The 26,707-nt window shown below is 38.2% G+C and overlaps 1 protein-coding gene across 1 annotated transcript; it reads right to left on the reverse strand.

The window, feature by feature from the left end:
• Nucleotides 1-985: 985 nt before the first annotated feature.
• Nucleotides 986-26,415, reverse strand: LOC144972264 (uncharacterized). Its single transcript, XM_078913324.1, has 8 exons — nucleotides 26,187-26,415; nucleotides 24,340-24,458; nucleotides 9,465-9,584; nucleotides 7,828-7,914; nucleotides 7,262-7,325; nucleotides 6,730-6,792; nucleotides 5,160-5,200; nucleotides 986-4,013 (listed from the first exon to the last, which is right to left on the reverse strand). Exons 1-8 carry the CDS (start codon nucleotides 26,386-26,388, stop codon nucleotides 3,699-3,701), a joined length of 1,011 nt encoding a protein of 336 aa, XP_078769450.1. The 5' UTR covers nucleotides 26,389-26,415; the 3' UTR covers nucleotides 986-3,698.
• Between the last annotated feature and the right edge of the window lie 292 nt (nucleotides 26,416-26,707).

Below are 26,707 nucleotides of genomic sequence, written 5' to 3' on the forward strand. Positions count from 1 at the left end.
CTGTTGTTCAATACTGACCAATAGACACCAGGACCTATTGGTCAGTACTGACCCTCATGTGCTGGCGCCTGTTCGTCAGTACTGACCCGCAGGTGCTAGTGCCTGGGGGTCAGTACTGACCAATAGCCCTAGCCTTTTTTTTGGTGCTTGCAACACATTTGGGTCATTTCAGCACCAGTAAAAAGGAAGAAAAACGGTATAGTAAAAAAAAAAATTCTGGATTTACCTTTAAAAGCATACAAGAATGAGTAAGACAAGAGGAATTAATTCAAATTAACAGATGCGGATTCCAAGAGCATCAGTGTACTTAGTTTGAGATCACCTAAAAGTAAAAGTCTCATCCAGACACAAGCACGGGATCCAACTAAAAGGAACATGCTCATATGCTTGCATTATACAATTATACATTCAAAACAACATAACAGAGAGATTTACAAGGAAAAAATGTCATCTCCCAAAACTTTTGACTGTCTCTCTCCCAGCCTAGGACCTCGTCCAGGGTCAGGACAAAACCAAGTGATCTCATTCCAAGACAGACCAAAAGCAAGTTGGAAAACAGATAAAGAGGAATAGAAGACATAGTGACTTCCCTGCCCACAATAGGAGGTCAAGAAAAAGCTTCCCAGCGGCTGGGGATTTCAGTCCATGCCAGTCCAGGCATGATCACTTTTTTCCTGGCATATTTCTTCTTTTTTGTCTGGCAAAAAACAACATATTTCTATAGGGAATGAGATTAGCGGAAGAGTAGCGTCCCTGATTGGACGTCACCCATAGTCTGTGACGTCACCGACGCGAGGACGAGAGACGCATGCGCACAACCAACATGACGTTCTCTCTCTAATAACTTTTCCGCCGGTGACGTCACAGACTATGGGTGACGTCCAATCAAGGGACGCTACTCTTCCGCTAATCTCATTCCCAATTCAAGCAAAATGGACTGGAGGACAATAATCCAAAATGGAGGAAAGTGAAAAACACGACAAGATATCGACATGTGCATTTTATTGTAAATCATTGGATATTTTATACATTTGGTTTATTCTAAATGGAAAACTAATACATTTCATGTTATAGATGAAGGTGATCATGAATTGGGTGATGATTTATCATATAACAGGGATAGACACCTAATCATGGAGACATGGCCTAGGTTGATAACAGCAACAAATTTAACAGTTGAAATCTTAGTGCTAGGAATAGAACATGGCATTTAATTCCAGTTAAAATGGAGGATCGTAGAGAAGGACAGTAAAATAAATTGAGATGAAAATCAGTGTGTGAATGATTTGAATGATTTCTATAGTACCAGGACGACCAATTGTCTGAAGACATCTTGACATTCAATCCTTTGAAATCAAAAGAGACTTTTTTTTATTTTGAAAACAAAAATCCCACTGAATTGAGATTTGTAAAAATGTTTCTTCAATTGAATCTTCTACTCAGGCTCGCTCCATGTTAGAAGTTCTCATTATCCTTAACCCTACAAGCAATGATATAGAATGAATGAAAAAAAAAAAACAAACAAAAAAACAATTCATGTTAAGACCTCTAACATTCTAAGATAGAAAGACAAGGCACTGCCCTAAGATTTCTTTTTGACCAAAGTCTATTCTATTACAGTCCAAATTTATAATGAAAATGGTGATTTGATAAGCAAAATACAATTTGAAATACTGATCATAAAAACTTTAAATTGACTTTTACTCATCTGATTCATCTGGACATAATACTGATTGGATACGATGGGTTGCATATCAATCTTGACAACCACGAAATGACAGAACACCAATGCTAAGTAAAGTCTTGTCACTTTGTACCAGTAGTTAATGAGGCAACTCACTATTGACAGATAATCAAAGTAAATACGTCTTCGTTGATGAGCAATATGGCTGTTCTATTCTTTAAAGTCACTATGCCTTAATGTGAAACCAAATATCAAACAACCAAAATCTACACGTTTTTTGGGGGCCTTGAATGTCAGCCTAACTATTATCATCAATTGTCATCAATAAACACCTGATCATGTTTTATCCTATTCATGGCCTACGTTAATTATAAATATCACAAGAGTCAAAACAAACAACAAAAGCATTTAAAGCGATGTAAAGAATCACATAGGCTACATCTAATAAGATATTGGTAACATGGAAGAAGAACGATTGTTTTCGTCAAGTAATCCGGAAGCAATTTCTTTCATAAATTGATTCATGACAGAAAAAAAAATAAATTAAAATCCTAAATGAACAGACTCGCAATAAAGGAGACCTCAATTATAAGAAGGACGAGCTGAAGGTTTGGTAGTTAGACAATTGTCTTTGGATCTGAAGGTTGTGGATCGAATCCTACACTTTAAAAAAATTATTTGCAACCTCTGACAAAAAATGGCTATACCCATAATATAGTCTCATACAGACCACTATGGATTGAACAAGTTTTCAATAAATCATTTTGTTCTCACAGCTTATTGACCCATACTGTCCATACATTTTCAGATTTAAAACATCAAATTATTTGTCAAATTCAGCTCCATAAAATTTTTAATAAAAACTGTCAAACAATGACATTTTCACCAAAAAGAAAAAAAAAATTATATTTTTTTTTTTAATGGATAATACTAATTTTCTTCTCTTCCTTTTTATAAAATGTAATCTCTATGTTAGTTTGAGGTCCACCTTTGAAGGAGTAAGACAGAGAGAATGAATGAATGACTGGAATGAATTAATCGTCCAAGACAAATCAAAAAGCACATAATTATCATTGTCATTTTTATTATTATTTTAAAAATTCTAGAATACAAGATATGAACCCAAAACACCAACAACGTGGTGTTGAAAGCGATGACAGAGAGACATTACAAGTGTGCGTGGAGTGGAAGAGAGAACAAGGCAACAAAGCACACAACCTACATCAAGCTCAAAGCAACCAAGCGGAAGCGAGGACGAGAGATGCATGCGCACAACCAACATGACGTTCTCTCTCTAATAACTTTTCCACCGGTGACGTCGCAGACTATGGGTGACGTCTAATCAAGGGATGCTACTCTTCCGCTAATCTCATTCCCTATTGTAATCAGTAACACAACTTGTGTCATTGTTGTAGTCATGACACTGTATTTGTTAACGCTGGTAGCAACGGTGACAGGAATGATTGGAAATTGGACAAAAGCTGATGCAAGGACAAAAACTATTTCAACTTTACCATTCGATTAATTAGAAAAATTCAATATGAAATAAATTTTTGTATGGGACGATTGACAAACAAGATATTTATGATTTCAAAATATTATTTCAATTTATGAAATTATCTCTATCTTTACCTTCCCCACATGAATCAGAAACCTTGCCCACTTTAACCTATGTCATCTTGAGACAAATTAGTACAAAGAACTCAGCTTATGAACAATCTATATATATGTTCCAAAATAAACCATGGTGTGGCTGGTTTGTTAATTTATGAGTTAGTCCTTCACTCACCTTTGACCCCATCAATATTAGGAATTGAAGAAAAGATTATCAAGAATTTTCCCAAAGACTCATCTATACAAACACATCAACGGTACTGTAGTTAGAGAAACAACAATACCATTATCGTTATTATTATTATTATTGTTGTTATTACCATAAAGCTCTGAATGATTCCCCCCATGGCCCCTACACACACACACACACATATATATATATAGACCAAGCCCTCATTGCCTAGTTCTGAGGGATAACGTAATGCCACGTGTGTATATCTTGGCTAACGTCAGCGGCTGCTCCACACTCGGCTGACGACTCTAAGATCTTCTCAGCATCCTCGGGGGAGACGTTGTAGGGTGAGGTTTTCACACACGTGTTGGTTCGGGCCATGGGAGAGTCTTCCTCTGAGGAAATCAGCTGTTTCCACTGCTCGTGAGTGTCTTCGATGACAGATAGGGTGTAGGCACGGTCCTTGGCAGCCCCGTCAAAGGCAAACTGGTTCTCTGGTTTTCCATCTGGGACTTTGTAATACTTGAACCATTCCATGGTGGCCTGGAAGGGAAAACATGTCAGAAATGGAGGGATGATATCTATTTTCATTGATTCTTTTTTTAATAATAAAATGAAGGCCTTTGCAATCGCCCTTTAACTCCTAGAAAAAAACAAAACAACCAAAACAAAAAAAAAAAAAAATAAATAAATAAAAATTCAGCATTTATAGAGTGTAATATCCAATAAACTCAAACTACAAGGGGTCTCAAGCCAAGAGCCAACACTCAACATGTAGGATCTGGAAAAGTGTCCTAGTATTAGAATCCTATCCAAATAGTAGAAGGCAGTGACTGTATTCTAAACTTTGTCTCTAAGGGCCTTTTTGGTCTGAAATATTGATAGCTTTTAGTTTTATGGCCTTTGTCAGACACTGACTGGCAGGCAGATCAATGTTGTTTTGTTTTATTTTTTGTTTTGGTCTGTTTTTAGGGAGAGGGGGGGGGGGGGGGTTAAGATTATCCTATTCCCCCTACCTTATATCTCTCTAGTTTATTTAGCTATCATTATATGTTATACATTTTTTTTTCAGTATTTTCAGAAGAACATATTTCCCCTTTGGGATGAATGAAGGGATTTTGTCATTTTCACTTTTAAGTCAATTTATTTGCATTTCAAAATTTCTTTGTTGCTGTGGTGTAAAGTAACAGAGGTGATTGCCAAAGACAGGCTTTTGACCAGGCACATCTTGTCCTCATCCTTGAGTGAGATGAATTGGTTTTTTATAAGGCTTTGACTGGAGGTCTTGAGTCTGGTTGGGTATATTAGATCTTGTGGAAAGTACTTTGTGATTGACTGGCATCCTATCCAAAGACAACAAGCAATTGTTACATTTCTCTTAACGATACAGGAACCAGTATAAAGTCTGTCTGCATGTGCGATATGGCTCTGATAGAATTACGACTGAATCACGAATTTGCCAAGAGTCAAAATCAATTTGTATTAAAAGGGCTATAAGTTGTTACTATAGGTACAGTGCAACCCCTGGATAACGACACCCCTGGATAATGACACTCCTGGATAACAACACCCCTAGATAACAACATAATTTTCCAGTCAGGACGATGTCATTGTCCAGAGGTTGCACTGTATGTTGTTTACTCTCCATGTATTTTCCTGCCTCAAGCAGTCCAGCCCATGCCTACTTACCCTCAACAAGCCAGGACAATGTACTTCAATATCTTCCACATCTGAAAATGAAGGAAATAGAAATCAAATTAAATCCATATTTTTTAAACAGAGAATTAAAGAAAAAATAAACACACACCTAAAAAAACATGCACCACTTGACAATTATATTATATAGTCTTGAAAACAGGGATTGATGATGGAAATGGAACAAGGTCTTATTTTGTAAGAATTTTACAACACACTGAGATTTAAAACCAATACTGGACTATTATTGCTCAATTAGGTGTCAGCACCATAAAAACCTAATAATAAGAATTGAAAAAGTACCGAAAATACAATGAGATATAATCCAAATGACTCGTCATTCACTGGTGGTGGAAAAGATGAACATATGAAACAGTTAGGATAATGAACTAAGAGCTAAAATAGCCACAATGTACAACTAATGAAATGGCCTTATAGAGACACCAGGACACATCAATACCAAATGGAGTCCCAACTCAATACAAACCAGGCAGTTCTACATCCAATGCTGGGTCTTCTTTCCTCATTTCTCCCAAATAAGTTCCACTTGTCAAGCAATCTACAGGCTGGCATCAAGATTCTGACCAGACTATACTATAAGGAAACTACAACAACTTTTCCTTTTCCACATGCACATTGACAGCATTTCTGACAGAGATGGTTTCATTGAAAGTTGTCAGCGACCAGATGCAGACTGAACGACCACCACCATGTGGATTTATTTGTTCATATTTTGATCCAGAATACAGAATTTTTATTTTTTATATTTAAAAAAAAAAGGAATTTAATTCACAATTTCATTTCAAGAAGCATCGTGCCCTCACTAAGTTTCCAATTCATGTCATAACATGAGGGATCACTCACGAGTGACACTCATCAATAGGGAGACACACATCGGGTTCCTATCTAATACTTATACACAATCAGTCAGATCAGAGAGATCATTTCAGAGATCAGAACACCACCTCTCTATGAAAAGCACATTCATTCAAAACTGGCTATTTTCTTTAAAAAAAGGACCCAAGAACAGTCTCTGCAAAAACCAAGTCCCCTCTATCCAGGACGAGGACAATTAGACATTGGTTAGAAGCCTGTCTTTGACAATCTGTAGATCGGCAAAATATGGGCTAAAAGTATGATGTACCTTCCATAAGATCTAGAACAAAAGAATTGCATATGATTTCACAGAAAATATTAAAACATATCTCTTATAGATTGACAAGAGGACACGCATATTGATTGCCAATTCCCACACCAAGGCCAGACACCCATGTCAATTCCTTCTATCCATCTTCTATTAAACTTAACAATTGTCTACCAACTGGAAAGGCAGGACTCTGACAGCCCTTATCTTTTTCATCGTTTGATATCACTTTGTTATCTTTAAAATAAAAAAAATTATTGTTAATTTCTTTTAAAATCCCAAGTGGTTTGGTCCTCCAACCTGAGATTTCTACATAAAGAAGAAGGAAAAGGGGGGATAATAGAAGACCCTACCAGTAGCTTCCAACAAGTGGTTGTTTTATCCTGACACAAAATGACAGACTATTACTATACAACTCACCATTCATCTTGTCAGCCAGTGGGTCTGTGACGTCAATGGCAATCACCTTCCAGTCTGTCTCGCCTGTTAGGGGAACACCATATAAAAGGTTATTACAATATAGTACTTTTATATATCGTATCATGTCGTATTGTTAAAGAGTTGATTACGGTAATAGATGTATAAATAAAGAGTGATAAAGATGAATCCATGATTCTGATTATGTATTGTATGACACATTCCATAACTAATTAACAGTTAGATATCAATATTTAAATTGTTTTTGTTATTTCCCACTTTCATTTCCTACTGTTACATCAGCCTTATGGTTTAACAGATTATTAGAGGTAAGACCAAATCCCATCCACGCAATGTTCCATCATGTCACGTGTTTACCGTCATTTGTTTACAACCTCCACAATTTACAGCATACCCTATGTGCCCCATTAAGCGTCTCTTCATCCAAGCCATCTGGCGATGCAGCGTGTTGCTTTACACACGACATCAACTTCCCCACTACCTGCATCCTCACCCGTTTGCACCTTTTACTTACCCTCATCAATGAGACACATAACTCCTAAAGGTTTGACGGCAACCACGGTGCCCTGGGGGTGAATCTGGACAGATTAAAAATGACAAAGTTTGAAAGTGTCAAACATGTATGATATAAAATCTATGGATACAAATTGAATATAGTTAAACAAATTGATTAATAAAGATATGAATAAGTACATTTAAAAATAAACAAATAATTAACAATAGAACACATTTGTATAGCACCTATCCTGCATTGCAGTCAGCTCCAGCCATCCATTGAGGAAACCAGGCATGTTAAACATATTGACACAAATCAAATACAGGCTCTAGGAAATTTTCTATATATGCCATTTGACAAATTTATTCATAAAATCAATTTCAATTGGTTAAAGAATAATTCATGAGATGTTTTATAGTAGTTTTGAAGACGTTTTGAAGGTCTATGTCTGACATCCAATCAAAGTGAATTCCAGACATTTATATGAATTAATTAAATATAAATAAAATCAATTAATTGATAACAAAGACCATCAGCAGATCTATAAATACCAACCCAACAGCCATAGACCAGACAAGTCTCACCTTGTATCCAATCTCACAGACATCAATGGGGTCAGCATCTCCCTTAGCACCTGTGTCTGGGGTCACGTGGTTTGGGTCTTCATACGTCTGGAGTCACAGAGTAGATAGAAACTCTCCATTAATCCTCATGTCGACACTATTAGATTTTATCTACATAAAGTTGATGGTTTCAACATACATTTTTTCAAGACATTATAGGTTATTTAACTCACTCAACCCTAACACCGACTATATCCGTAGTTTACCAGTTTTACTTTTACCCCATGCCTATTTAGTACATTTTTTATGAGACAAATTATAGGCGTAGTAATAAAGCTAATGTTTTTAGTTTTTACATGTTCATGATAGTTGAATAAAACTATGTATGTACATGCCCATTTTTAATACATGTTTTTCCAATTGTGAAAAAAAGCAAAAATCTCTAGGATTGTGTGAGTTAACCAGTAGATTGCAGTCGTCAAGAACAACGTGTATTTTATCTTAAAATTTGGCCAGAAAACTGGTCCTTCACATGTCGATCAACTTTCAAACCTGGGACCTGGTTAATCTTGCTGAAGACAGAACATATCAGCCTGAAAGGAAGAGTATCCACAAAGCAATGGGGTCACACATAATGTAGTCCTTCCGAGCCATTAGGACTATGGCGTGAAACAAGGCCATAGCAATTGCTTGATACCCATCGGATAAGATGCTAGTCTATCACAAAGTACTTTCCACCAGATCTAACAGACCCAGCTACCCAATTACTGCTGGGTGGGCAAGAGGTGCTAGAAAAATAAATCTCAATTGCACCCGGGTTCGATCTAGGTCCCTTTGCATGTGAAGCAAATACTCTACCAACTGAGCTATCCGGAATGGGGTCAAGCAGGTACTTTATTTGAGTTGCTCTAGGGAAATGGCCCACCACATGTCACTGGAAGTAGTTTTAACATGTGGCTGATTAAACATGTTTTGGGATTTTCCAAGAGAAATTGGGCGGGATTTCCAAGCAAAATGAATTGTTTATCTATGTACACTCTCACAACAATTTTAAAGTCAATTTTCCAATTTAATGTCTTGTAAACTTTAAAGCCATATTTCTCAAAATCATTTTTTATATTGTCTACTTGCAGAACTCAGCCAATTTAAAAACTTTTTCATGAAATAAACGGCAAAAATATTGACAATTGTCTACTCTTTCAAACTAAACCAAAAACTATGTTTCCATAAAATGAACATAAAACAGTGATAAGCAAACAATTGGTTTTTTCTTCTTATTATCATCAAAAATACAGAAGTTTTTGTTTTATAATATGCTGATTCAAATTATTTTTCCCCCAAATACCGTTGGTTCTCTGAAATGCACAATTAACACGATAATACTTCACATAAAAACAAACAAACAAACAAGTAGACAGAATTACTGTTTGAATATTAAGTAACGTGTCATCGTTTGAATTTTATTTTGTAATTGACAGGAAATGGATTTTGAACCGGAACCATTTAGTGTTAAATAGTCTGTTCAATTTTGATAGCATTATATTAATGTTTGTTCAATACTCTCTACAGCGTATACCAGCATATATTCACCTCACACACACATCTATAACAGGCCCCAATTCATTGATTGTAAGTGAATGTCTGGTGTAAATGATTACCTGTGGCAGAGCCCCGTAGTTCCAGATGTAACCTTTGTGTGGGAAACAGTTCTTGACATAGCGGAGTTTGCCCTTCTTGATGTCCTGCTTGATGGGGTTGAGCTTCTCCTCCTTGCAGATCTAATTGTGGACAAGACATAAACATGTATATACATGACATTAATAAATCGTCGGCTTACAAGTTCATCATTTTGCATGTGTTATGTGTTACTGTGGTGTACAGCCATGATCTTGGGACTCACAACAGGAACGTGTATGGTCGTGTTGTTTTGTGGTATGACACTGGCTTTAAGACCAGTAGGTCTCGGGTTTGAGTCTCCACTCTAAGCGATGCAGAGCTGAGTTCTTGGAAAAGGCTCTTAACTCGTATTCTATCAGCATATTCAGGTGTAAAATGAGTACTTGGCCATTAATAGCCTTGTCTCTGTAAAATAAAAATAATTGTAATATCACCTTACAGGCATCATGTTAAGACTGGGGATCACTTGTAAAGCAATATTAATATAAGCAAGTTTATTGGATATGGCTCTATATAAATTCTCAAATTCAAACATTCCAAGAAGGTGATTAGGAATCAGGATAGTGTGCCCTTAGGACTGACATTTTTCGATTTTCTCTGTCTCCATCCAGCAGTGACTGGGTAGTTGTGTTTGTTTGACCTGGTGGAAAGTATTTGTGATGCAAGCAATTCCAACTGCTTGTTTCACACCAGAGAAATCAGGACAAACTTATGCTAGTAAGACCATGTGGCTCTAAAGGACTACTTTTATTCAACCATTATATATTGTCCAGTCTAATGGTCTGCTGCTTTTTTTAGATAATATTATCTATGATATTTCTATTGTGTTTCGTCAACACACAAGGTCCACAGTAAGGAGCGCCAATGACTTTTGTCTTCTGTCAGCTTTCCAACCTCCCGTTCAAACCAAAGGATGTCATTTCTCCCTCTACCAATCTTCTCCATCTCCTACTTCTGAATTTGACTGTTTTAGAATGTTAGAACTGCTGGAAAATTTCAATAAAAACTAAAACATGTTACGTTGGGTGGCGATGCAATAAGTGCAGCCTGCTAGTTAAACATTTCAATTAATAACCAAAACAAAATTTAAAAGAAATATTTATATATCAATAAAGAAATAAGTTGCTGGAGTTTAACTAGTTTGAATGAAATTAAAGGAACTTTAAAATTTGCTTGCCATCCTTTGAATAGGACACGGCTACCAAACCATAGCTGAATAGTCAGATAGATTACACGCAAAAGTAATAAATACTACATAACCGATTCAACTAGGATTTCAAACAGTTCCGTTTGAGCGATAAGCAAAAATTGTACCCCCCCCCCCCCTCCCCCCCCCCCCCCCCCCCCCCCCCCCCCCCCCCCCCCTGGGTGAAACAAAAAAAAAAGCATTGGTCTAAGGTGCGTAACTAACTCAAAGAATGGGTGGTAAAATCAGGCAGTTATTGGTACTGATGGTGGTCGTGGTGATGATGACGATGACGACGACGATGATGATGACGACGATTTACTCAGAGAATGAGAAAGTCAAACTATTCTCAAACCAGGATACGGGCCTTTCCACGAAAGATTGTTATCCTGTATAGTACAAAATAATCCATCTCCTGCCATCCCCCGTCAGCCGTGACCACCCCCTGGCTAATAACAACATGCATTATCACCGAAACAACTCAACCCTTTTTTGTGGAATGACTGGCCCACCCGGATCTTCCACCCCCCTCTGTCTCTCCACACACACACACACACACACACACACACACACACACACACACACACATACAAGAGGATAAAAGTTTACAACCGCATGCTAACAGCAAGATTATATTATATCGATTTTCTATCGGTCCTCTCCATTCACCACGACAACAACGACGTAAAAAATATAACCATTACAATAGACTAGGGATAGCCTTTTTGTTTCCTTGTGTTTGTATCCAGCACCCACCAGTATCCGTCACTGCATCTAGCCAATCACAGCTGAGGGGCACAATGAGTACACCATGCCTTGGCAAATGAATGAATAACTTACTGTGGTCAGTTTTGTTCATTTTTTGTTTTTGTTTTTGAATCTTGTTGTTTCTTTGTTGTTTTGTTTTCTTATTTTCGATCATTTGAATCCATCCAGTTATTATAGACCATATTCAACATAGCTTTAAATTGAAACAAAAGACGAGACACCGTTGTCACCGACGTTTCCATGAGAGAGATAGATAGATAGATAGATAGAGAGAGAGAGAGAGAGAGAGAGAGAGAGAGAGGGGGGGGGGGGGGAGAGAGAGGGGGGAGGGGGGGAGAGAGAGAGGAGAGAGAGAGAGAGAGAGAGGGGAGAGAGAGAGAAGGGGAGAGAGAGAGAGAGGGGGAGAGAGGGGGGGGGAGAGAGGGGGAGAGAGAGGAGAGAGAGAGGGGGGAGAGAGAGAGGGAGAGAGAGAGGGGGGGCCTCGTCGTGATGCATTGGCTAGGGACCACCTGTAAAGCGCTTTGAGCACGTTTAGAGAATAATACGCTATACACGCTGAGAAGGAGGAGGAAGAAGAAGCCGTGGAAAAGAAGGAGGAGGAAGAAGAAGAGGAGGAAGAAGAGGAGGAAGAAGAGGACGAGGAGGAAAGTTCGACGTCACCAACCATTCCAATCTTTCCGTTTGGCAAAGGGATTTCCCATTCATTTCCTTTCCTCCTTTCATTGCAGATCCAGATCGATACCGAAGGCGATCACAATCAGGATCGACAAAGTTTTGTATCGATGCTGTGATTTGTACCGGGAACCAAAAATCAAACACCAGTGTAACATGAGAGGCGATGGCGGGGGCCAGGTAAGGGGAGGGGGGGGGGGGGGTGTCCTTATCAAACTAATCAAACAAACGACCAAACGACAGATTTTCAACCAACTGCAACGGTAGTTAAACGTTCCTCATTCTTCTCTTCTTCTCTTCTTCTCTTCTTCTTCTTCTTCTTCTTCTTCTTCTTTCTTCTTCTTCTTCTCTTCTCTCTTCTCTCTTTCTTCTTCTCTTCTTCTCTTCTTCTTTCTCTCTCTCTCTCTCTCTCTCTTCTCCTCTCTCTCTCTCCTCTCTCTTCCTCTCTCTCTCTCTCTCTCTCTCTCTCTCTCTCTCTCTCTCTCTCTCTCTCTCTCTCCTCTCTCTCTAGGGGAGGGCATTATGCAACTCGGTGAAGCACACAATGTTATACTGACGTACTATGAAGACCCCCCCCCCCCCCCCCCCCCCCCAAACAAAAACAAAACAAAAAATTTATTTAAAATTTGGACTCAGAAACTCGTCCTTCAAATATAATCGATCGATTAAAACTAACACCACATTGACAGAAACTCTCAAACCTGGGCCTTTCTGACAAGATGAGGGTAATTTCAAACGATCGATATTTGAAGGACGAGTTTTTCTGACCAAAATTTAAAATAGGTATTATTTTTTTGTTCATAGTACACCAGTATTGGTGGGTTTCCTTTAAGAGTGTATTATAATCTATCCAATTCCATAACATTCCAGATAGAACTAGTACATATTATACAAGACCAATGGCCAAGTCAACTAAGTTGGAGATAGTCAGTTATGTCTGGTCATAGCAATAACAATTCGCTGTGACTCGGACTCTGACACACACACATCTTGTTGATAACTTGGGACGGCAACAGGCACGCACGTCAGTACCACCGATCAACTCTATCAATGGCATATACAATGCAAAACAAATCAACCAGTATGGATGAATTCCAACATTACATTACATTACATTACAACAACGAGGTTGAAATATTACGTCGTCGTCGTTATCATCACCATCATCATCATCCTCCTCAACATCATCATTGTCGCTGTCTTCGTCAACATCATTATTATTACTCTATCATCATCATTATAAAACCCAACATGTTTGTTCTTCCAACCCCTCCAGCAAACACAACACACCACAGCACCATTATCTGAAACTACAAATTATTATTAAAATTGATTTCAACCTAGCCTAAACTATCATACTGTACAACCCTAATGGAATGGGACAGAAAGAGGGGAACAAATTCACAGGGCCATTCATTTCACCGATTAAAATCAGTCGTGCTTCAATGACAACGAAAAAAGAGTTTCTAAGCCAACCCTATAATCATCAACATCATTATCGTCATCCTCCTCCTCGTTTTGGTTGTTTTTAAGGGTTTTACGGCGCTTGCAACACATTAAGGTCATATCAGTCAGTAAAAAGGAGGTAAATGGGAAAGTAAAAAGTTCTAGAATTACAATTAAAGCATCCAAGAAAAATGAAGACGAAAGCGGAATAGGTTCCAATAGGAAACATATGTAGATTCCAAGAGCACACTATCAAAGTACTTAGTTTGAGATCACCTAAAAGTCTCATCCAGACACAAGCACAGGTCCCCACTAAGAGGAATACACTCAAATGTTTACAAATCATATATAATATGTATACAAAACATAATACAGTGCATAAAAGAGAGATGATTTACAAGGAAAAAATATAATCCCCCAAAACTAACTAGACATTTGACTGTCTCCCTCTCCGCCAGGATATCCGGCCAGGGGTAGGACAAAACCAAGTAATCTCATTCCAAGACAAAGACAGAAAGCATGTTGGAAAACAGATATAGGGGGATAGAAGACACAGTATGTACCTCCCTGCCCAATATGGGAGGTCAGGAACCCCCCCCCCCCCCCCCCCCCCCCCCCCCCCAGTCCTCCTCATCATCATAAATATAATCCGACTATATGAATATTATAGAAGAGAAGGCTAAATTACATCAACCAATTTGGTATGACTACGCTAGATCAGAGAGTTTGGGGAAGTAAAAGGATAGTTTATGCAAATAAACAAATTGATATAAATAAATAATCTAACAAAAACACTAAAAAAATACCCCAAAGACAGAGATTTCGCAATGATAACAATTCATATCATGTAACAGGGATAACTCGAATTCCTGCATCAAACATGAGATATTATGTGAAAACTTTTGTGTTTCTCCACCCACCGCAACAGGTTAACATTTTGTGTTTTAGGTCAATAGGAAGAAAAAACAAACAAAAAAAAAACACACAAAATATGTTTATAATGTAAAGCACCCAAAAAAGTAAAACAAAGGAGACTTGTTCAAATAGGGAACAGTACAGAAGTAGATTATCAGTGTAATCAGTTTGAGATCACCTAAAAGTCTCAGTCAGAAAACCTGTAAATATGTGCACGTCGGTACTATTAATTTGACTGTTTTCACCCCTTAGACAAATGTCATTAGTTACTCATTTCTGACCCATCGCCTTCAAACGGTATTATGTCGAGACCGTTCCAAAGTAGACACAGAGCCAATAGGTTTTATAGTCTGAGTGGTATATTCTAATGATAACTAATCACTCAACATGCGGTCTGTATGTAAACAATAATAAAAACCTGGGTGACGTCAACTTCATCCCCTCTGATAGAATGCCATATAATCCTTCCACCATTCTTACTTTAAAGTCACTTATTGACATTTGATTCACACCGACATAATACCCTATGGACGATGGGTCACATTTTTGATTTGACTGTGTGTGAAAGTACAAAACAAAAAAATGCTGAGTCGCTATTATAATTCAAACGGACAGGAATAACTAAATAAAAGTGATAAGTTATCTATTGACGATCAGCGCCAAAATATCGTGTTTCTGGATACCATTAGGCTCATTAACACCGATACGATTTACACTGACAAAACGCACTTGAATAGAAAGAAATCCTTCCATTTTGGTGGTGGGGGAGGATTTACTTCTAATACTGATAAATTACGAGTGACCCCTCAAAAAATTGAGACTACTTAAAATCCTGAGCATTTACATAGCGCAATACAACAAAACGTGCTGCAAGCACTTTATAAGTAGTCCCAAGCCAACAGCAACATAAGGCCTATAACATGTAGGGCCAGACAATGCTGCCTGTAAGGCGATATTCATTTTTATTTTTTCGATAAAGACAACGCTGTTAACAGCCAAGGACTCATTTAACACAGGACTGCGGTGAGAGACTGCGAGTAAGTATGGAGTCTTTTCAAAGGAATCACCTTTGTGCCGCGAGGAGCGGGACTAGAACCCCAGATCTGCAGATCCGAAGGCGGTTGTCATACCACAAGAATACGAAGCTGCACTGTATTGACGTCTTTTTAAGTTGAGGATCGTCATAATTAGACGACATTAAAGACAAGTGGGCTGTCCCATACTCTCGCAAAAGACACTCTCTCGAGTACGAATTCCTCAAACTTATTCAAATGTCAAAAAACAAACTAACATTCTTTTCCCTATCATTCATTGAAACGGTTTCCTCTTCCTCGAACTACGGTTCTCCCCAGAATTTTGTTGTTTGTTTTATTCTTGCATTTTTGTTTGTTTGTTGTTTTGTTTTGCTTTTGTTTTTTGTTTTGTTTTTTGTTGGGTTTTTTTTTTTGGGTTTTTTTTTTTTGTTTGTCTCGAGGAGTTGGAGGAAACCGTGCACAAGAGCATTTCACTTTCTCCAAGCCTTCTAGCTCCAATGTTAAAACAGCATTTTTAACAGGACATGGCAGAATACTACACACCAGTATGAATATTATCATTGTGAATACAGGGTGTCAGTATTACACTATTATAATACAAGTGTCAACGATAATGTGTACGGGACACACGCCATTAGGTGATTCAAAAAATCAACATTTAATTTAGTATGTGTGTCAACTATCAACTTACCTGCCTACCCGATTTTAGCACCTCTCATAAAATTGACAATACAACGTAACGATAATCATAATATATAAATTTGTTTGCAGACATAAGCTATTCCGAGATTACAACTGGTGACCCTGTCCGTCCAAGAAACATGATATACACACCACATACATTACTGTACGCATCGATGGGACATAGGTACACACTTCACCCAACACATGAAATGCCCAAAAGTAATCTTATTTAATAATTATTTTTATTATTTTTTTTTTTTTGTAACGATAGTCGAACCAGATTCATTTACACAAGAACCGGATAATCCTCCGAGTTACAGTGATATCGTTTGATTATTGATAGTCGTATTGCATTTGGTGACATTTCCCTTCTATAATTCTGGTTTTAACCGTTGAACAAGGAGAAAAAAAAATCTAATTTGGTTAATTTTTTTTTTTTTTTTTAAATAATGAATCTATGCAAGCACCAAGTCTGTTGCTCAGACATGGAAGTGTTAAGAACGAATTGTCAGTTTTTACTAAAATCCCCTACAACAGATCATCACTGTTACAAAAGTGATTGTGTTACCTAAATGCATAGCCAGGAGCAGCGAGGATTGAATTGAATGGCAGGGACTACGTGTGATTCTAGATAGGGCAAATTTAATTGATATCCCTTTTTTTTTTTTTTTTGTTTATTTTAAACGACGCTCTTTTATCTATTTATTAGTGCGGGGCGGTCCTTGGCAAGCTTAAGGACCACGGTCCTACGGTCCTTGGGAAATGAAGACCGCAAGGACCGGTCTCTCGACCGGTCCGTTCATTCTTGAACCGTTAAAGACCGCTACACGATGAAAACCGTGGCCTACAGGAGTAAAACACACGGAGTAGTCACACTCATTTCAAATTGTAACCTAATTAGAGAAGAGGGTGATGCCTTCTTTATTTGCTCACCGTACTTCATTGTTACTTCGATAATTTAATAAAATTTGAAATTTATCCCCATTAACGGAGATAATGGCATCGCCCAAGGCGTTGATCGACTTGTTCGTGGCGTTGATACACACACGCAACTCCTAACCCCCCCCCCCCCCCCCCCCCCACACACACACACACACACATTAGAGGGCAGCGAGCATTGAAGAGTAAGAGAGAGACGTGAAGTTATAATAAGAGGGGGTGGATGAGGTGATAAGAGGGGTCGATGGTGACTTTTCGCCAGATCTAACAAACTCAGCTACCCATTCATTGCTGAGTAGACAGGGATTCAGAAAAAAATCGACTGCACCCGGATCGATCTCTGGCCCTTTGCGTATAAAGAGAGTGCTCTATCAACTGAGCTATCGGGTCCCCAAATATTCTATTGGACCTTTTAAAAATACAGACGTTATAACTGTTTTTTTTGGACGGAAGAAACTAATGAAACTCATATTACTTGATTAGTTAAAACACCAAACGAAATTTTAATATTATTGTATTATTTTAAATGACAACAATGCGATAGAAAGGAGTGGCGACAAGAGATGGACAAAAGAAAACAAAAAATCAGACTTGCAACTTGCTAGGTTCGACACACACACACACACACACACACACACACACACACACACACATCTTTAGAAGTCACATACATTTCAAACAATAACCCATTAGAGAAGAGGGGTCATGCCTTCATCATAGATCATTGTCATTGCGATCATTATGGTGTAGTAAATTTTGAAATTTACCCCGTATAATGGAATAGTCCAAGGCGTGCGCCTCCTGTTCCCCCCATCTCACACACGAAAGGGCTGTTTGCGGAGTGGAGGGAGGTGGTCGTCTGCCTCTATGGTCGTCTGTGTCGTTTAGTGTATGGCAAAGGGGGGTGGGTGCGATTAATTAAGTGGGATGGGTGGTGATTGGTGGAAGATAGGCAAAGGACCGAGGCAACGAATCGCTGGGGAAGTAGTATGGCGCGAGACCGTTGAAAGGTGATAAGAAGTGAGGACCGCCGGCGGTCTTCCTCTTTGGGACTGGACCACGGTTCACAGCTAAAAGACCGTGGGACCGGTCCTCGGTCCGGTCCTCAGCGCGGCACTACTATTTATCCCCTTGATCAGGTCACATGACTCCCCAAAACAGTTTAACGACGAGGTAATTTAAATGATGACAATTAGACTGATGTCAAAAATCATGACATTTACGCTGGATTTATTTCTTTTACTGATGCGAATGAACATAATTTCTGTCAATGACTAACAGTGTGTCGTTCTGACCACAGCTATGGTTCTGACCACTTCATAAAGACAGTTTTGAAAACCTTATACATCCTCGCATAACACTAGACTGAGACATTGAACGATAAATGGGTACATGTACTATCGGGTAACGGAAGGATTACAAGGAACAGTTAAAACACGCTAGATTAATAATAGTTTAGCCACGCTTACTAGCACGAATCACCCCCACCCCCTCCTCCATTTTCAATACACACACACACACACACACACACACACACACACATAATACACATACAATGGTTACTTGTTCAATAAACAGAAGTAAACCCAGGAGTAATCTGTCAGATGGGTCTTGTCCTAGACAACCTAGATATAAGACCAAACGCAGACGCATGATCACCCCCCCCCCCCCCCCCCCCTCTCCTTTCCCTCCCCAGTAAACGCAATGAGAGAGGTAAAGATAAAAAAAAGAAATAAATATAGATAGGTAGATAAATATAAAGACAGACAGATAGATAGGACAGACAGATAGATAGGGAGAAGAAAAAAAGAGGAGAAAAGAGGAGAGGAGAGGAGAGAGAGAGGGAGAGAGAGGGAGAGAGAGAGGGAGAGAGAGGGAGAGAGAGAGAGAGAGAGAGAGAGAGAGAGAGAGAGAGAGAGAGAGAGAGAGAGAGAGAGAGAGAGAGAGAGAGAGACCGATATCAAATTTAAAATTCGATACCACTGTCAATTAAATCCACCGTGAGCAGACATACCCTGATTGACCGAGAGACACGCTGTGTTCTATAGACTGTGATGACAACAATCCGATCGATCAATGACGTCTGTGTTCGGCACACCGTGCGTGCATTGGGGGGGGGGGGGTAGTGATTGGAGGGGGGGGGAGGGGAGGGACCGCAGAATGGTGTGACGACCAGATATGTATTTATCGTATAACCCATTAACAAGGGGACGAGATTTCATTTAAATCAAAATCCATCCCATTAATTAACTATCGAGTTATAACGACTTTGGAAGTCTTATGCCACTCAGCACCTGACCTACCGGTCCCTGGTTCGAGTCCTTGAAAAAGGTTCTTCACTCACATAATATCACCGTACGCAGGTGTAGAATGAGTGTTTGGTGTAGGACAACATTAACTGTCCAAAAAAAAAAAAAAACCAGCAAAGAGATAGCGCGGCGCCATGTCTCGTCCTACTAGATCAGTGTTGCAGTTGGTTTTGAAGTCCTCCCCCCCCCACACACACACACATACATACATACATACATACATACATACATACATACATACATACATACATACATACATACATACATACATACATACATACATACATACATACATAATTACATTTGACCAAAATTGAAATACAAGCAAGCGTTGTGACTGGGACTTTATTGCAACACTATTTACTGTTCTCTTTGTGGAAATGGTAACTAATAACTGGATGGGTTAAAATAATAATCAATACATATCGCATTTCTGTATCCAGTGGGGAGAAGGGGGGAATGGGGGGGGGGGGGGTATTTTGTTACACTGAGAAGTTGGGGACGCAATTTGCAATAAGAATGTCAATGGCACAATGGTTGTGGTGGTGGTGGTGGTGATGATGATGATGATGATGATGATGATGATGATGATGATGATGATGAAGGAAGTGATGACGAAATGAATGAAATCAACAACATCCTAATGATAATTGGGGTTAAGTAAGTGCATTCATTGACTAATGACGACCAGAGAGCCTCTGTGGCTACACTTAAAGAACTCGTACGATAAACGATGGCGACATCGAAGAAATAACAATTCCCTAATGGAAACTAGGCAAGCAGACAATGACACAGACAGACAGACAGACAGACAGTCACACAGACAGACAGCAAGTCATATAGTTACAAACCATCTTTTACAAATTAATTCATTTATCGACCGTGTTATATCGATTATCAAACGTGTGGAAAATATCTAAAACATAAAAAAAAAAATGGATTTAAAACGATGTGCACTTATTTGCAGGCCTGATAACCCAATTCCTTATGGGCCCATTGTTGGAATGGAAATCTAAATGACGCAAAAATATTGTTCATTACAACAATGTTAAACCGGTCCATAAGTGGGTTCGGATGTCAGACCTGCATATATGTAGCGTCGGTCCAAAACCTAAAAGATTTAAACATGTTAAAGCTCTTCTCCCCAATCGATATATGAATTAAACGTTTTCTGATCAAAATGGAAAAAAAGGCCGTTTTGTCTTTATACGTAGTAATGCTTTGACTGCCGGTCACACACACAATGAACGCGAGTTTTACTAATGATGATGACGATGATGCTATTCCTTCTCCATTATGCATGGTTACGACTTAGGAGCAATTACTGTGAACAAGCATCGACTTCCGATGGAATATTGATGATGGACGCCACCCACTTCTCAGGTATCTCAGTCTATTCGACATACACAATGAAAGGGAAGGGACTGGTCGTACTGATCTTGCCATATTCACATATTAAAATGTATTCAACATATCGTGTCCCCCTCCCCGCCCCTCACAAAATCAATCAACCAATCAAAAACAAATAGATAACAGAGGGACGGAAATGAAACTCATGCCCCCCCCCCCCCCCCCCCCCCCCCCCCCCCCCAAATAAAAAACGCAAAAATAATAAAGAACAGCAACAGGGTGACATTAGAAGCCCCGTTGTGTAAAAGTATGGAAACAGCACAAAATATGTCACGTGTAAATCACGAGGCTATGGAGGCAACAGAGTGACTTTTACAGTTATAGACCAATGTCTTTGTCCTTCATTAATGAAATGGAAAATATCTCTCTCTCTCTCTCTCTCTCTCTCTCTCTCTCTCTCTCTCTCTCTCTCTCTCTCTCTCTCTCTCTCTCTCTCTCTCTCTCTCTATCTATCTATCCCTTTCTATCTATCTATCCCTTTCTCTCCCCCCCCCCAACACACATACACATATAAACACAGATATATATATATATATATATATATATTTACTATTTATCCTTTGTCCCTTCGTTAAGTCGTGTTTGTATCAAAAATGATTAAAATGATCACCATTAATTAATAATATATTGATCATTGCAGCAAAATAATTACAAACTATATAAGGTTTCTTTTTTACCCACAAAGTACTGAAACAATATTTTAACCTGGGAAGTAAATTTCAAATATATACAACTGAAATATGAAACGACTCGGACTTTATTCTAGTGTTCTTAGTTGACCACGTTTGTAACTAGTTTGTAACTAGTGGAACGGAAAACTGGCATAATCGTGTTCATTTAATATTAAGCTAAACTAGAGTGACCATCTGTTGAATATAATTTGTGCGATGAAGACTCAATGACCGGAATTCATAACCCTCTGAACCAGCAGTGATCAAAGCGAAACAAATCGGACAGCTGCACCGAGATGTTATCGCATATCATCAAATAGCAATGACTATGAAAAATGTTTTTTTTCTCTTTTTGAGGAAAATTTTTGTCTAAAATCCAAGCCCTATCTCCACTGAGTAAAAATGTTTTCGAATTTTGAAAATCCATTCATAAATAAACAAGTTATACAGTTTTAAAGGTGTCATTTATTTGGATGACCCGCAAAGAGGATAAAAACGCGAAAATATGGGACGCTTTTTCGGCATTTTTTTTTCGACCTTTCGTTGTATCTTGCGTAATAAGTGGATTAAAAGATTGAAACTTGAAGAGCAAATTAGGATGGTGTTTTGTAAAATACGGGAAAAGTACTCGTCATATTCATATGAAATTTTACAACCAAAAAAGAAGAAATGTTCATGTATTACCTTGTCAGCGACAAAACCTCCACGCCCGGTAGTTTTAGAAATATTTTACTCCAAAGAGTAAAAATCTATTTTTAACGGTCTTCTGGTAATCGCACGAGTTTTGTCGCTTGATATAATCTAAAATGACCTTTTTTCTAACTGTGTGCCAACTTTCAGTCATATTCATCGATAAACAGCGTCGTAATTAATTTTTCAAAATAGCATATACGAAACGGCTTCGTCCCATATTTTGACGCGAATTCGGGCAATTTGTGAGCGAAAAAGAGGCCCAAAGATTTGTGCGGGATAGTCATTGCTACATCAAAGAACTCAGAGTGACGCACAATTGTGAGGGAATGAATGAAAGGTTACTTTATTCCTCCATCGGTTAGAGCAAGTTTTGAGAGTTTCTATCGGTTTGTTTGCTTATAATAATGCAATCAATAAATTAAATTTAACAAACTATAATCAAAATTGTGCTGATATCTTAATGCAAAATATCTCAAAGACAGTAATTCTAATGATAGAGTGTTTGGTACCAAAATACAGATCAAAGTTTTCTCAATGTGTTGCCAATTTGTTTAAATTGGTAAAATTGACTGGTTGTGCAAAAGCGATTGTAATTTAACCAGATGTCAGTAACAAATTTGTCAACTATCACGGGAGATAACCCGTTGCACTGGTCGGGAATTTGATGGAGTCAAATGACCTCTTGACAGCCGATGCGTTATCAAAAGACAGCAAACAATTGTCACTGTCTCATTAAGACTTAATGGACCTTTTGACTCTTAGGGACTACTATTATTACCAATACAAGTTTCAATGTCAATGTTAAGTATAACATTCAAACCAAAGTTCTATCCCATAAAACTTTAATTGTCAATTGAATCTTAATAGCACGATTCATCCTGATCCTGACATACTGGCTCATTCTGCGGCGCTGCACAGCAATTGACGCCTGGGTTATTCCAGTCCCCCTTGGAATTAGTAGTAGTAGTAGTAGTAGTAGTAGTAGTAGTAGTAGTAGTAGTAGTAGTAGTAGTAGTAGTAGTCGTCGTTGTAGTAGTAGCAGTAGTAGTAGTAGTCGTCGTAGTAGTAGTGTAGTAGAGTAGTAATAGTAGTATATAGTATTATGTTTCACAGTCCGATTGACGCTTGCTGAGAATTGTGTGATTCAGTCATGGTCGATAAGTATAACTGCTCTCTCCATCCATGTTGTTAACTGTTTCCATTGGTCACGGTCCTGGGCCAGAGTTTTGAGGCTGTTAAGATCTTGTTGTGACTTTAGTACGGAGGGCACTGCTGTATTTCTTAGTTCTTCAGGGATTAATTCGGCCTCATCTGAATCCAGAAATATTTGATATGAAAGAGATCCTGCTTCAGGGTAGTTACTATTGATGTTGGTGGTCTCCCTACATATTTGTTGCCATGAAGGAAATATTCTGTCATTGCAGTTTGGGCTGGGATGTTATTTTCTCAACGTAATATGTGACCAAATAGCCTCCATCGCTGTTCTTTTATTATTGTACTCAGGTGTTGGACCCTGTTTTTTTCATAGAGATCAGTATTTGTAATGTTCTCTGGCCAATAGATCCCGTAAACGCGACGTAATTGTTTGTAGTGGTATGATTCAAGACTTTCTAAGTTCTTTTTTGTGAGGCCCCAGGTTCCACAATTATATGTCAATATCGGAATAATCAGTGCCTCGTAAATCTGTATTCGTTTATTCTCACTGATTATGTTATTTCTCTTCCATAAATTTTGGAGTTGGTTGAATGCATTGGTGGCCAGCTATTTTCGTTTTCAGATGTCTTTTGATTTTCATTGATCAAATTGCCTACTTTACATATATTTTTCCATTCATTTAAATTTCTGTTGATTTTTATATATTCTGTTTTGGATTGATTCACTTTCAGATTCCATGCTTCTATGGTAGTTGATATTATTGGCTGTCTCCTTGAGGGGATCCAATTGATGTTGGAATAGACCATAAAAACAAATTACCCATGTAGAATAAATAAAGGGAATTTTATTTTATACCATTTTGAGATGGTTAGTCACAAATGTACAAATAAAGACCAACTCCACTGTTGTTGCAGACATCTTTAGTTAACCATTTACATTTCATTGGTTATTTTTAACAAACCCAAAACACTCACCTCCATTTTAGCATTAGTCCACCTCGGGATTTCCACCACCATGTTGAAGTGGTTGTTTTCTTTGTCAGCATGGAGGGGGATGTCATGAAAAGGTGAGATGGCCAAGCCATTTTCATTTCCTGATGTCACCCAGTCATGAAAAAAAAAGGAAGTTACAAGTATTTACTTATAAAGGCAAAATGAGCTACTTCAAAAAAAAAAATTTATTTTATATTATAAAGAGGATTAATGAATTTATTTTAAAATACAACAACAACAATAATAATAATAATAATAACAATAATAATAATAATAATAATAATAATAATACCATGAGCTATATACAAAATATTCAGATATGATGGACAGCAAAAGTCAAATTTTAAACAAAATGTATGGCAAAGGTGAACCATTGGAAAGACAGTTCCCCAACCTGGGACTATTCATGTAAAACTTAATTCCCCAATTACGTGTCTATGTCATGGAATGAGTTGCTGGAGAACATGTTGAGATGAGCAAAATTATCCACGGAAGAGCTTATAAATAAACATCATGGTGCCACTGCAAAAAATCTCTGCCCGTGAAAATTAAGACTGTCTGGATTCCTACCACGGAAATCTGAAGTTTACCCCACTCCCCATCCTCTCTTTCTCTCATCTTTCTAAACACTCACCCCCCCCCCCCCCCCCTCCCCAACCCCCTTGCCTCTCACACACATACACCCAACCACAACATGAGTGAACATATAAACATAGGCACACTCATGCATGCAGTTTGAAGGGACGAATTAGACACATTGCATCAGAGGGTTTGAACGAAGATGCCTCTGCAGAAGGAACTTGGTTTGCAAAAGCTTATTACCAAACAAGAAATCTCCAGGCACACAAGATTGAAAAACATTGTGGATGAAGTCAAGCATAGACGATGGAAATGGCTGGGTCACATTCTCCGAATGAAACTTTCGCACAGCGGTACATGAGAGAGATGGGCCTAAAAAACTTTCTCGGATCATGTTTACCAGTAGTTATTTTTACTGTGATATTTTGAGAGAGGTCTTTTTTCCATCAATAAATTCAATTAAAAGTGATGGAAAGACTTCTTATCAATTTGAAATTTTATACTGTCTTGGCCCCAAGGATTTGGTTGTCTTTTAGGGTGTGGTATTCTCAAAACTTTTTTTTTTTATGTTGATCAAAAAAAATCTTAGCGCATCTGATTATCTCTGTTCCAGCCATGACCGGGGCAGAACCAGAACAAATATAGAAAGCGACATTAAAAAGACTACATAAATAGCATATGGGGAAAGAAGGATAGGAAGAGAAGACGTCCCAAACATACGATCACAGTCACAGTATCATTGAGTATCACAGTCACAGACTATGACAGGAGTTTTAAACTCAACAAACTCGCCCCTATATTGAGAACATTTATTTAGAATGAACTGAAAATAATGATTTTGGTTTTCAAATTAACTGAATGTCAAAACTTTTCGAGCTGTGCTGAGTCAGACTCTGATTAAGACATGTTAGAAACTGAGTGTTGATAGAGGCAGTATCCAACTTGTTCATCAGTCATCAGTTACCAACCAAGACCAAAGTTTAGCAGACGATAAAATTACATTCCTCTACAAAACTGCTTGCCAATAAGTTTCTTTTAATAAAATTAATTTGATGTACTTTTCAAATTTTGGATAAATACATACTTTGCTTTATTATGGCATTCTCATAACAATTCTAAAAATAACTCCTATAGACGTCTAGCTAATTACACAGTGAATGTAAAAAATGCAATGAAAGGAATAGAGTTCCACTTGACTGAGATCGGGAATCAAAATCAAAGTCCACATAGAAAGAACACGAGATACTCACTGAAAAAACATCTAAAGTTTTCCGTGTTTGGTGAACCTCTTTGAACAATTGGATAAGACATTTTGGTAGAATTTGAAAAATGAGCGACGTGTGATGAAATAACGGAGAGTCGCCGAAAAGTTCTCAACCCCACCTGTAAGCACGAAGAGAAAAATGAATGCATGATTGAACGCGGAAGACGATAGCAGACGAATCTGCGCATGCCCTCTCTAGTGAGGTCAATCCAGCCACGAGTACAGGAATTTGATATCGATATATCCAGGTTCGATATGAAAAAGAAACTTTATTTATTTATTTTATTTATTTATTCATTCATTTATTTATTTTATTTTATTTTTTATTCATTTATTTATTTTTATACATGATCTATTTCAATAAGTTAGCAGCAGTAACACCAACAGTCTCTCTCTCTCTCTCTCTCTCTCTCTCTCTCTCTCTCTCTCTCTCTCTCTCTCTCTCTCTCTCTCTCTCTCTCTCTCGCTCTCTCTCTCTCTCTCTCTCTCTCTCTCTCTCTCTCTCTC

The sequence above is a fragment of the Berghia stephanieae genome, chromosome 5 (genome assembly GCF_034508935.2).
Source record: "Berghia stephanieae isolate SIO BIC M18660-M18661 chromosome 5, UCSD_Bste_1.3, whole genome shotgun sequence".
In the NCBI taxonomy this organism is placed as follows: Eukaryota; Metazoa; Mollusca; class Gastropoda; order Nudibranchia; family Aeolidiidae; genus Berghia; species Berghia stephanieae.

Bases quoted from the DNA above. Each gene is read 5' to 3' on its own strand.
- LOC144972264 (XM_078913324.1), bottom strand. From the start codon at position 26,388: ATGCGCAGATTCGTCTGCTATCGTCTTCCGCGTTCAATCATGCATTCA. The intron at 6,793-7,261 runs GTAAGTAAAAGG...TTCCCCTAACAG, and splicing joins TATGTGTCTCATTGATGAGG to GCGAGACAGACTGGAAGGTG. The intron at 5,201-6,729 runs GTGAGTTGTATA...CTTCATTTTCAG, and splicing joins ACTGGCTGACAAGATGAATG to ATGTGGAAGATATTGAAGTA.